The sequence below is a fragment of the Heterodontus francisci genome, chromosome 22 (genome assembly GCF_036365525.1).
Source record: "Heterodontus francisci isolate sHetFra1 chromosome 22, sHetFra1.hap1, whole genome shotgun sequence".
NCBI lineage: Eukaryota > Metazoa > Chordata > Chondrichthyes > Heterodontiformes > Heterodontidae > Heterodontus > Heterodontus francisci.
Genome location: NC_090392.1, coordinates 48,966,489 through 48,979,782, shown reverse-complemented (window position 1 = coordinate 48,979,782; position 13,294 = coordinate 48,966,489). Strand labels below are relative to the sequence as shown.

General features: G+C 42.7%; 1 protein-coding gene across 1 annotated transcript in view; it reads right to left on the bottom strand.

The window, feature by feature from the left end:
* The window catches only part of ilvbl (ilvB (bacterial acetolactate synthase)-like), a 47,773-nt gene that overhangs the window by 32,672 nt on the left and 1,807 nt on the right, over window positions 1-13,294 (bottom strand). Inside the window, exons 3-4 of the mRNA XM_068053806.1 lie at window positions 10,504-10,631; window positions 5,624-5,762 (exon numbers count right to left, since the gene is read on the bottom strand). Of these exons, the coding sequence (XP_067909907.1) occupies window positions 5,624-5,762; window positions 10,504-10,631 (267 nt within the window). The remainder of the gene's footprint in view (window positions 1-5,623; window positions 5,763-10,503; window positions 10,632-13,294) is intronic.

The following is a 13,294-nucleotide window of genomic DNA, read 5'->3' as shown; positions in this document are numbered from 1 at the left end:
TCTAAGTGTCTGGTTATCACATCCTTTACAATAGATTCTAACATTTTCCCTACCACCAACGTCAAACTAGCAGGTCTGTAGTTTCCCGTTTTCGCTCTTCCTCCTTTCTTAAATAGTGGTGTTACATATGCTACTTTCCAGTCTGCAGGAACCTTTCCAGAATCTATAAAATTTTGCAAGATAATTATCAATGCATCCATCATCTCTATCGCCACCTCCTTCAACACTCTGATGTAGCTCATCTGGTCCAGGGGAGTTATTAACCTTCACTCCAATTAATTTTTCGAGTACTACCTCTTTATTAATACTAATTTCTTTCAGTTCCTCATTTTCACAGGTCCCTTGATTCCTTAGCATTTCTGCGAGATTTTCTGTAGCTTTCTCCATGAAGACAGGCTCAAAGTAATTGTTTAGTTTCTCTGCCATTTCCTTATTCTCCACTATAAATTCCCCTGTCTCCACCTGCAATGGACCTACATTTGTCCTTGCTAAACTTTTCCTTTTCACATACCTAAAGAAGCTTACACAGTCTCCCTTTATGTTTCTCGTTAGCTTGCATTCATATTCCCTATTCACTTTCTTTATCAGTGTCTTGGTCATCTTTTACTGGATTCTAAATTGCTCCCAATCCTTGGGCTTACCACTTTTTCTGGCAACCTTATAAGCCACTTACTTTGATCTAATGCAATCTTTAACTCCTTATGTTAGCCACGGTTGATTCATCTTTCCTGATGGGCTTGTGTGTCTTAGAGGAATGTAGACCATGTAATACATCTTTAAATACTATCTATTGCCTGCCTTTTAGTGTATTTTCCCAATCCACCATAGCTAACTTGCCCCTCATATTTTCATAGTTTCCTTTGTTCAGATTTAGGACCCTAGTTTCAGAATGAACGATATCACTTTCAAACTAAATGTAAAATTCTCTTATATTATGGTCACTATTTCCCAAAGGCTCCTTTACAGCAAGGTTATTAATTAGCCCTTTCTCATTACATAATGCTAAATCCAAAACAGTCCGATCCCTAGTTTATTCTTCAACATACTGCTCCAGAAATCCATCTCGTACACAATCCAGGAATTCATTCTCCACAGCTTTCGTGATTAGGTTTACCCAGTCTACATGCAAACTGAAGTCACCCATTATTGCTGTATTACGCATGTTACGTGCACCTCCAATTTCTTGATTTATACCATGCCGAACATTACCACTACTATTTGGTGGCCTATAAACAACTCCCACCAATGTTTGCTGCCCCTTGCTGTTTCTTAGCTCCACCCAAATTGATCCTGCATTTTGATTCTTAGATCCTCTCTCACTAATGTACTGATCTTGTCCCTTATTAAGAGCACTCTCCCACCTCCTTTTCCTTTTTGCCTATCCTTCCTAAATGACGAATATCCTTGAACATTCAATTCCCAGTCTTGGGCACCCTGTAATCAGGTCTCTGTAAAGGCAATTAAATCATACCCATTTACCTCTATTTGTGCCTTCAAATCATCTATTGTTTTGCCCTTTACTTTATTTTAACATTATTCCGCATTCTGATCCTATTTTTTGCTTGCCTTTGCTTCATCTGTCTTCTAATTTCGCATAAATAAAAGCAAAATACTGCAGATGCTGGAAATCTGAAATTAAAACAAGAAATGCTGGAAATAGTCAGCAGGTTCTAAGGAAGGGTCACTGACCTGAAACGTTAACTCTGCTTCTCTCTTCACAGTTGCTGCCAGACCTGCTGAGTATTTCCAACATTCCTTGTTTTATTCCTAATTTTGCTTACTACTTTTCTACTTCCTGTTACCAGTTTTGCTTCCCTCCAATCCTCCCAGCCACACTCAGATTATCAATTCCCTTATTGCTACCTTGCTCTCTTGCCTTCTCTCCTCTCTCTAAATTATCACATCTTCCCTGACTTGATTCCTCGCCCCCACTATTTAGTCTAAAGTCCTCTCTACCGCCTTAGTTATACGACTCGCCAGAACACTGGTCCCAGCCATGTTCAAGTGAAAATTGTCCCAACGGTACAGCTCCCACTTTCCCCACTACTGGTGCCAGTGCGGCATTAATCGAAACCCATTTTTCCAACACCAATCTTTAAGGCACGCATTTAACTGTCTAATCATATTTACCCTACTCCAATTTGCTCGTGGCTCAGGTAATAATTCAAGGGATTATTACCTTTGAGGTTCTGCTTTTTAATTAAGCCCCTAGCTACTCATACTCTCTATACAGAACCTCTTTCCTAGTCCTTTCTATGTCGTTGGTACCCACATGGATCACAACAACTAGATCCTCCCCCCTCCCACTGCAAGTTCCTCTGCAGCCCTGAGCAGCTGTCCCAAACCTTGGCACAGAACTGTGTACATCCTCCTGACTATACTGTCCCCTACTACCATACTCCGATTTACTTCCTCTTGCTTGAATGGCTTCCTGTACCATGGTGCCATGGTCAGTTTGCTCATCCACCCTGCAGCCCTCTCTCATCCATACAAGCTGAAAGAACCTCAAACCTGTTGGACAATTGCAAGGGCTGACGTAGTGCATCAATTTTAAAGTTCTCATTCTTGTGCACAAATCTTTACATGGACTCACCCCTCCCAATCTCTGTAACTTCCTCCAGCACTACAACCCTCCGAGATCTCGGTGTTCCTCCAATTCTGGTCTCAAACACACCTCAGATTATCACTCCACCATTAGTAGAGGTGTCAATAACCAGGGGACATAAATTTAAGGTTAAGGGGCAGGAAGTTTAGAGGGGATTTGAGGAAAGATCTGCTCACCCAGAGGATGATTGGAATCTGGAACACACTGTCTGAAGGGGTGGTAGAAGCAGGAACCCTCAACATTTAAGTAGTATTTAGATGAGCACTTGAAACTCCATAGCATACAAGGCTACAGGCCAAGTGCTGGAAAATGGGATTAGAATAGATAGGTGGTTGATGGCTGGCAAGGGCAAGATGGGCCTGTTTCTGTGCTGTATTACTCTATGAGCAGCAGCTGTGCCTTCAGCTGCCTAGGCCCCAAGCTCTGGAATTTCCTCTATAAACCTCTCTACCCTCCTTTAAGATGCACCTTAAAAACTATTTTTTTGAGCAAGCTTTTAGTCACCTGTCCCAAGATCTCATGTGGCTCAGTATCAAATTTTGTGACGCTATATTATGAAGCGCCATAGGACTCCTCGTGCATTAAAAGGCACGCTATAAATTCAAGTTGTTATTATTGAAAGGCTTGACATTGATGGAGCTCATTTAGTGCAAGATTTTCCATTACAAAGATAAATAGCATATTGCAATTCCTACTACTCTCCCCATTCTAAGTCTATTATACAAATCCTAATGCCCCTGCCTCAAACGTATCTACTACCCAAATCACAACCTCCTCCTCCAATCTATGCATTGTGCCCATACTGTAAGTCCTAATTTCTCTACCCCAACTCAATGCTCAGGTGGGCATGTTCAACCCTATCCTCTGTACATCCTATTCCAATACCAGAATAGATCGAATACCCAACCTAAATAGTACTTATGCTGAAAATCAGCACTCAACACTAAGCATACTAAGTCAAGAAGCAGTCAGAGTCTAAGGATTACAAGGAACATCAAGCTGTCTTTAAAGAATTATAGACATACAGTCCTTGGTCGGTTTGGCTTCAGCGATAGTTCTCCAGATCAACCAAGGATGAAATCAAGTTTCGAACAGGATTTGGTATTTAATACTTTTAGACTTGGAGTCAGTTTCATAGAAAATGTTGATGACATTACTATGAGTGTTGTCTTGGAAGGAACACAGAGCCCAATCATGCAAAGGAGCTCAAGTAACCCTCATACTTGGTGAGAAATCAACCTCAAGTTTGTGACTATATTTCTACTGATGACAATTCAGCTTCTCAACATGGCAGGCTCAGAAACCTGTCTGAAATGATCAACTGGACGGATGTCAGTGCTGCAGAACAGAGTGCTCTTCCATTTTCACCAATGTCAGTATCAAGTTCTCCCAGCTCAGGTACTCTGCAATCTAGCCTGTGCTTTAAAGCTCACTCTTCACTGTCCTTTAACTCCAGTTCCTCTCTGAAGAGGTCATCAGGCCTTAATGCACTTTTAAACAATGATTTGTAAAAGTGACCAAAACAGAAGAACAAAAAGACCACAAATGTTAATCTCAATTTTTAATTTACAAATTGATGAGGCCCTCACTTTTGCAACTGTAACCTCAGACTGATTAGTTGAGGTCATTCTCTCATTGATTGCCAAACGATACAACACGTCCAATTAAACATAATCATTCAATACATTGAGATTTTCTCATGCATGAATGGGCCTTTTTTTGCCAAAAGTACTGTGCTTTCTCCCCGTGCACACCCCCCACCGCCCCCCCCCCCCCCACCCCCAACAACACCCAGGAATCCTGGCAACATTTACTAAGAATAAATTAAATTGACAATAGAGTCAAACATCAAAATTCAAGCTCCACATATCCAAGGTCTTGCCTGCTCCCAATCCCACGTCAAGAATTGCTCGGACAGTTCAGAGACCTATTAGCATAGAATGTACCCTTATGATGCTGAAGCAAAGGCATGTTCTTGATGCAGAGCAGGGAAAGCGCTGCTCTGTATCTAGCCTATGCTGTACCTGCCTGGGAGTGCCTGATGGGGCAGTGTACAGACAGCTTTATTCTGCATCTAACCCGCATTGTACCTGATCTGCTGTTACTTGATGCAGATAAAAGGTGTCTGAAAGTAGCATGTTCCATTCACCAGTATTTATATTCCTCAAATTGAAAAGCATGGAAATTCCCCCTCCAAAAAAAAGTGCAAAGTTTCCATGACTACTAAAATGAATATTCAATAAACTCAATCTAATATTTCTACTTTACTGGAATTGCTTTTCCTCTTTTCATTCCTGGAGATTACACCATTTCCTGGATGATGAGGAAAATATGAACCTTGTTTCTGGGATTCTGCTAATACCACTCACGCAACCCCTGTATGAAGTGAATGGAAGGATCTGTGTCATTAGATTTGGCCTCTGTCTGGAGAGTTTAGAACAAAGAGTCAGTCTCAAGAAAAAAAGTCAAACATTCAGGACTGAGATGAAGTGAAAAGTTTTCACTCAGAGGGTTGAAAATCTTTTTGAATTCTCTACCCGAGAGCTGTGGATGCTCAGTCGTTGAGTATAGTCAAGCCTGGGAATGATAGATTTTTGGACACTACGGGAATCCAGGGAAATGGGGATAGGACAGGAAAGTAGAATTATGTAGAAGGTCAGCCATGATCTTTTTGAATGGCAGAGCAGGCTGGAGAGGCTGTATGGCCTATCCTATTTCTTACTTCTCACTGTCATCTTCGGCCATTTGACAACAGGATCCAGTGCTGCGCTAGCACTGTGACACCTGAAAACATGAAACCAGAGTGTTTGTGCAGCTAAAGAAAAAAATGTAATTGCAACAAGTCTGAAATAAGATCAGAAAACTCTCAGTCTTGAAGTAGGGTTTTCACACAAGGACCTGTCCTTTTTTCCTCAGGTCTCAACTAACCACTGGGTATTTTTCATAGAAATTTACTTGTGACTGTTTTGGGGCCAGGGACTGGAGAAATAGCTCATTCTAGTCAGTCTAATTTCATACCTGGGGTACCAGATTGAGCCACTGCAATAGCTTTCCGGAGCACTGGAACGATGTCCCGAACTGTACGAACGGTACCACAGAATTTACAGAGAGTTTTGAAAAGTGACAGCTGATCAATATCCTGCAGTGCACCTCTGCCCTAGGAAATAAGCAGAAACATCGAAATGCACTTAACCAAAGTCACGAATGACATTCACTGATTGTGATCATGGTGCATTAGCCCTCCTTAGTCTATTTACTGTCTCTGGCACAGGCGATTACACCAATTGTCTCCAACCACTGTCCCCTGCGGTTTGGTGGGACTTCCTTCTCTAGGTTCCATTCTTATCCATTTGGTGGCAATCAGAACATTGCCAACAATGGCTTCTCCTCTTCCCCCTACACTGTTGTCTTGAACTCCATCTTTGACTTTTCTCTTCCCTTTGGTAGCCTCATTCATTAGCATGAAGCCTGCTTCCACATGTAACTGATGATACCCAGCATAACATGCCCACCACTTCTTTCGACCCTTCCAGTACTTCTGCACTCTCACGTTAATGGTGAAACTTCGACGAGCTACAATTTCCTCCAACTAAACATAGGGAAAACTGAAGCAATCATCCATGGCCGCCACCACATAGCCTCACCATCAACTCTTAAATGACCAGAGGTGGGCTGAACTAAACTGTTGGCAACTTCAGCGTCCTATGCATTCCTGACCTGACCTTCCAATGTCGTATCTTCTGCATGTCAAAAACCACCTATTTAAATCTCCATAATATCACTGTCTCTGTTCTACCTCAGGCCATTTGCTGGTGAAACCCTCATCTATACCTTTGGTACCTGCAGACTTATTTACTCCAAAGCTCCCTTGGCAGCCTCTCATCCTTCATCCTCTGTAAATTTCAGCTCTTCTGGAACCGTGCTGCTCATATACTATCCTAGTCATCAAACCCTTCAGTATTCATTGGCTCCAAATCCCCTAGTGCCTCAGATTTAAAATTCCCCTCCTTGTGCTTAAATCTCTCATGACCTCACCTCTCCCCATCTCCTCCATTACGACAGCAATCCACTGTGCCTCCCACAAATTATTCATTCCTCTGACTCCAGCCTCGTTAAATCTCTCCTAACACCATTGGCGGATGTGCCTTCAGCCCCATGCTTCAGAATTCCTGCCCATACCCATCTCCCTCATCCCCCTCCTCCAAGACTTTCCTTAAAACTCACCAAGTTTTGTCACCCCAAATATCTCCTCCTTTAGTTTGGAATCAAATTTCTCCATTACATAGAACATGCAGCACTGAAACTGGCCATTTGTCCCAAACACTCCAAGTCGGATATGCTCTACTCGAGCCTCCTCCTGTCTTTCCTCACCTAAATCTACCATCGTAACCCTCTATTTTCTTCTCTCTCATATGCTTGTCTAGCCTCCCCTTAAATGCATCTATACTATCCACTTCAACCATTCCCTGTGGTAGCGAGGTTGACATTCTCACCACTCTTTGAATAAAGAAGTTTCTTCGGAATTCCCCATTGGATTTCTTGGTGACTATTTTTGACCACTAGTTATGCTCTGCCCCACTCTGTATCCACTCTCTCAAAGCCTTTTATAATTTTAAAAACCTTTATCAGCTCACCCCCTCAGTCTTCTTTTTTCTTTCCCGTGAGAAGCGACCCAGCCTGTTATGATGAGACTTTGCTACTTTAAAGCTCATGCACAAAAATAACTTGTTCTATAGAAACAAGCCACCCAAACCCCTCAATTAGTTCCCAGCCTGTGCCTCACTCCAAGGTATCTGTTATTCTAGATATAAACTATTTGAAGCCTCAATCTAGATTAGTTTTAAGCATCATCTTCACCGGCAACTTTATTGAAAAACTAGATGTGCTATGTAAAGGCTTGCAGCCTTGCAACACCAGAGCTCTGTTATTAATCACTCACCCCAACATTAAAACTACATAGCAATTTAAGCCTTTTAAAGCCAACACTTAGCATGTCACCATTCAGTAGAAGTCATACATTCATACATACAGTTGAATGTGAACACATTGCCGCTCACCTTGCACCTTCCGTAAACTTGAACTCATCCAAAACTCATTCATTTCCTAACTCACAGCATATCCTGTTCACCCCATGCTCAGTGATCTAAACTGGCACCCAGTCCAACAATCCTCATGTGCAAATCCCTTGATGACTTTGTCCTTGCCCATCTCTGTAACCTCCTCCAGCACTACAACTCTGAGACTGTTGCACTCTGCCAATTCTGGCCTCAAGTATCCCCAACGTCCTTCATTTCACCTTTGGCGGCCATGTCTTATGCTGCCGAGGCCCTAACTCTGGGATTCCCTCCCTAAATCTCTTTCCTCCTTAGAAGCTAACTCTGACAAACTTTTGATTACATGTCCTAATATTTCTTTACGTGGCTCAGTGTCAAATGTTGTCCAAACAGAAATCCCGAGAAGCACCTTGGAACGTTTCACTACATAAATGCAATTTGTTGCAACATGCCAAGGCCAGAAACAACTAAACAGATGAATAAAAAATTGAATACCAAACAAATTTCCAGTCATTCAGACCTAACCATTCCTCCTTAGAAATGGGAAAATCAGAGGTATTGCTTGCCCTCATTGTAAAACTGAAGCTGAAACAAAATTCCTGGCCACGCGTCGGGGCTTTCTGCTAGCCTTCCATGGAGCCCCCTTTGCACTCCTCTACCTTTCCCTCTGATGGCTGAAGGACTTATAAATTGGATAAGTCTGAAGTGCAACACAAGGATCTCAATTTTTTCCTGATTGACATTATCTATGACACCTGATGCAATGATTTCAAGAAACTTTTTTAAAAATTCATTCATGGGATGTGGGCGTCGCTGGCTAAGCCAGCATTTATTGCCCATTCATTATTGCCCTTGAGAAGGTTGTGGTGAGCTGCCTTCTTGAACCGCTGCAGTCCATTTGGGGTAGGTACACCCACAGTGCTGTTAGGAAGGGAGTTGCAGGATTTTGACCCAGCGACAGTGAAGGAACGGTGATATAGTTCCAAGTCAGGATGGTGTGTGACTTGGAGGGGATCTTGCAGGTGGTGGTGTTCCCATGCATTTGCTGCCCTTGTCCTTCTAGATGGTAGAGGTCACGGGTTTGGAAGCTGCTGTCTAAAGAGCCTTGGTGCGTTGCTGCAGTGCATCTTGTAGATGATACACACTGCTGCCACTGTGCATCGGTGGTGGAGGGAGCGAAAGTTTGTGGATGTGGTGCCAATCAAGCAGGCTGCTTTGTCCTGGATGGTATAGAGCTTCTTGAGTGTTGTTGGAGCTGCACCCATCCAGGCAAGTGGACAATATTCCATCACACTCCTGACTTGTGCCTTGAAGATGGTGGACAGGCTTTGGGAGTCAGGAGGGGAGTTACTCGCCGCAGGATTCCTTGCCTCTGACCTGCTCTTGTAGCCACGGTATTTATATGGCTACTCCAGTTCTGTTTCTGGTCAATGGTAACCTCTAGGATTTCGATAGTGGGGGATTCAATGATGGTAATGCCACTGAATGTCAAGGGGAGATGGTTAGATTCTCTCCTGTTGGAGATGGTCATTGCTTGGCACTTGTGTGGCGCGAATGTTACTTGCTACTTATCAGCCCAAGCCTGGATGTTGTGCAGGTCTTGCTGCATTTCTACACAGACTGGTTCAGTATCTGAGGAGTCGCAAATGGTGCTGAACATTGTGCAATCATCAGCGAACATCCCCACTTCTGACCTTATGACTGAAGGAAGGTCATTGATGAAGCAGCTGAAGATGGTTGGGCCTAGGACGCTGAGGAACTCCTGCAGTGATGTCCTGGAGCTGAGATGATTGACTCCAACAACCATGACCATCTTCCTTTGCGGTAGGTATGACTCCAACCAGCCAAGAGTTTTCCCCCCAATTTCCATGGATTTCAGTTTTGCTAGGGCTCCTTGATGCCATACTCGGTCAATGCTGCCTCGATGTCAAGGGCAGTCACTCTCACCTCACCTCTCAAGTTCTCAAAAAGCTGCTCATATTCAATAGTCCGTCTGTAAACAACTCATGGAAAATGGCTGCCAGCCCACCTTAAAAAGCCGAGAGCAGACCACCACCCAACTAACAGCTGCTGCAACAATTCAACTGCCATCTATTTGTAGCAGTTATACCTGTACCGAAATCTAACAGATGCTTCCAAAAAGAATACAGGTGGTTTTGCACAAAACATTAAAACCCATCTATTATTACATTGACTCTGCCCTGCTCAGCTCATCTGCTGGTGAAACCCTCATCCCTGTCTTTGCTACCTCTAGACTTGACTATTCCAATGCAGTCTGGCTGGACCCCCACGTTCTACCCTCCATAAACTTGAGGTCCTCCAAGACCTTGCTGCCCCTGTCCTAACACACATCAAATTATGTTCACCCATCACCCTTGTGCTTGCTGACTTCATTAGCTCTTAGTTAAGCAATCCCTCAATTTTAAAATTCTCGTCCTCACTTTCAAAACCCCACATGGCCTCGCCCCTCCTCTGTAATTGCCTCCAGCCCCACAACCCTCCAAGATATCTGTGTTCCTCTGACTCTGACCTCAAGCGTCCCTGATTTTAGTCATTCCACCATTGATGGCCCTGCTGCATAGGCCCCAAGCTCTGGAATTCCCTTTCTAAGCCTCTCTTTCCTCCTTTAAAATGCTCGTTAGAAGCTAACTCTTTGACCAAGCTTTTGATCACCCCAATATCTCCTTATGTGGCTTGGTGTCAAATTTTGTTCCGTAACGCTCCTGTGAAATGCCTTGGGATGCTTTGCTATGGTAAAGGCACTATATAAAAACAAGCTGCTGTTGTTATTGTATGGACCTGTTCCTGAACGTGAACATTCACTCATATGAAGATTCTGTTTACCTGTAAAAGAGTTGCAGCTGCTCCCCCAATCAGCAGCACTGGAGTCTCTGCCATTTGTGCATTTTTAATCGCAGTCACAGTGTTGGTTAACCCAGGACCAGCAGTTACCGCAGCAACACCAATAGAGCCTGAAACACAGAGCCAATCAGCTTTCAGTACACATGTTCAATTGCCACAGTTCTTGCAATAAAATGACAGGCAGACTCTCTGATACTTCATCAGAGATTAACTTTGCATCCATGGCCATAGGCACTTTTACATGGTCTCATCACCATTCCTGTCAAGGGAGAGAGAACACAAGAATGAGTGACCTCCACAGCTGCACTTTCCTTACTTTCAGTTGGAGGTTGAATGGTGCTGGGCTCTGCTGCATAAAGTGAAGACTCAACTATTAGGTGAAGAGTCCCACAGCTTGGGAGGTGCATCACAAAAGACAAATATAGGGCGCAGAGCAGCAGGCCCACAATATTGGATCTACACTGCTGTCAGTTTCAGATAGAGCCAGGCTGTCCATACCAAAAGATGCAGAGCAGCTGCTGTTGGTTGCAATTCTGTAAGATAAACAGACCTTACAAACTAAGAAAAATGTAAGTGTTTTATGAATCCATTTTTACTCTCATCTCCAGCTCATTCTCCATTTCTTTCTCTGCCATTGTATCAGGCATTTAACTAAATGTGATCATTCAACACAGAGAAGAACAGCTTCAGGTTGTAAGACTAGCAGTGATATTTGGATAAGCAAGATGCAGATTATGGATTGAAGTAGTGGGCCTGCAAACAAAGGGGACAGTGGACCGAGTGACTTTCTTGGTCAAGTTTTTCTTCTGAAAAGTGTTTACCAAAGTGAGGACCATGAAACTAGTCTGACACTGTAATGCAAGGCATACTGTACCTGAATGGTTGGCTGCACATTATACAGAGATAACTATATGAAGGAGGCAAACCCATGGTGCAGGACATTAGCAAAGCTTAAAAAAAAAAGCCAGTGCTAAATCAGTAAGTAATGGTGCAATACACCAAGATTGGATTTAAAATCCTCTAGATTGTAGCAGGTAAAGCTCCGGGAGCAATAAGGAGTGTTGAAATCATGGGAAAGATTGAGTTGGAGTAGGAGACAGTGTGCAAAATTTTGATTTATGAACATATGAAGGTGCAGGGCACAGTTCAAGGGATAAAGGTTTGAAATAATCTAATAGGCAAGATAATAGAGACATAGGATGCCAAGTGGATTGGAATATTAAAAGAGTTAGTGTACTAGTAGGATAAGCTTAAAACTCCTTTCAGGGTGTCCTAAAGGGCTGCACAGTGAATCAAGTGCTTTCACAGTCACTGTTCTAATGCAGGGAAGCTAGAGGGATAGGCTTCAATGGGAGAGTTAGGGTACTAAAAGAATGGGCTTTAATAGATGTTTTGATTCCTATGCTTTTATTATATTTTTAAAAGTCGAAGAGGAAACTGAACTTTTTGTAGTCAGCGTCAGTAATGGAGATGCGGAGTGCCCCTTGCAATCAGTGGAGACAGTAATACCAAGAATATTAAATACACAGGACGAAGGTTAGAGAAAAAGGGAAGAAGCTATAGCTGTTTGTGCGTGAGACATAAAGAAACTAACTTCAAAGAAGTGAAATAAACAATCTGTGTTGCCCAAAGGCAATGGAACAGATTAACCATTTCACTGAAAGGTACAGCAGGTGTGAGCATTGACAGGCTTGATCTGAAGGAAATTAATGAATGTAGAATGTGGAACATAGGAACAGCCCCTTCAGTCAGTTCCATCATTCAATTACATCATGGCTGATCAGTGTTTTAACTCCATCTACCAGCTTTGGTTCCATTCCCTCAGTATCCTTGCCGAACAAAACTCTATCAATCTCAGTTTTGAAATTTTCAATTGATACGCAGCTTTTTGGGGGACAGTTTTCCATATTGCCATTACCCTTTGTGTGAAGAAGTGCATCTTGAAATCACCCTTAGCTTTAGCTTAGCTCTAATTTTAAGGTTATGTCCCCTTGTTCTGGACTCCCCAGTGGAAACAGTTTATCTCTCTCTACCCCATCATATCCTTAATCGTAAAACACCTCAATTAAATTCCATAAATGAGGGAATGTAAGCCATTGTCAATGGAATCATGTCAAAAGAATGGAGGATGGCAAGTGGTTGCTGATGAAAATCAAGTGGCAACCTGTTTCAGTGTTTAAAATAAACTTGTACCCCGTTTACAATCAACTTGACTTTTATAAAGGAAGGTTTTTAAAAAGAGAGGGAGATGGAAAGAATTCCAAAGAGTGGCACTGTTTCAGTTGAAGGTATGGCCACCAGTGATGGAGCAAGGTGTGTATGTGTGTGGGGATGTGCAGAGTTGGAAGATGTTAGATGCTTAAAGCAACAAATCCAAGGCAATACAGCTGGCTCCAGGCGACCAGAAACTCAAAGGATCTCTGTTCACATTACAAAGATCCCATGTGTTGCTAAATTAAGTGTGAATCGTCCCAATTTTGTGCAACGTTCTCACAAAGTGCATCTTTCTGACATCACATTAAGTGAGGCACTGTCCAAAGTCCTTGCACATTTACATAACTAATGGCAGGTCACAGCTTTAAAAAGGTAACTTTGGCATCAGCTAATCACCATTTTTATTAATATAATCAGACAAAAATTGACACCGAGCCAAAGAAGGTGGCATTAGGGCAGGTAACCAAAAGCTTGGTCGAAGATGTAGGTTTGAAGGAGAATCTTAAAAGGAAGATACTGAGGCAGAAAGAGTTTAGGGAGTGATGCAGTCAGTTAGTAC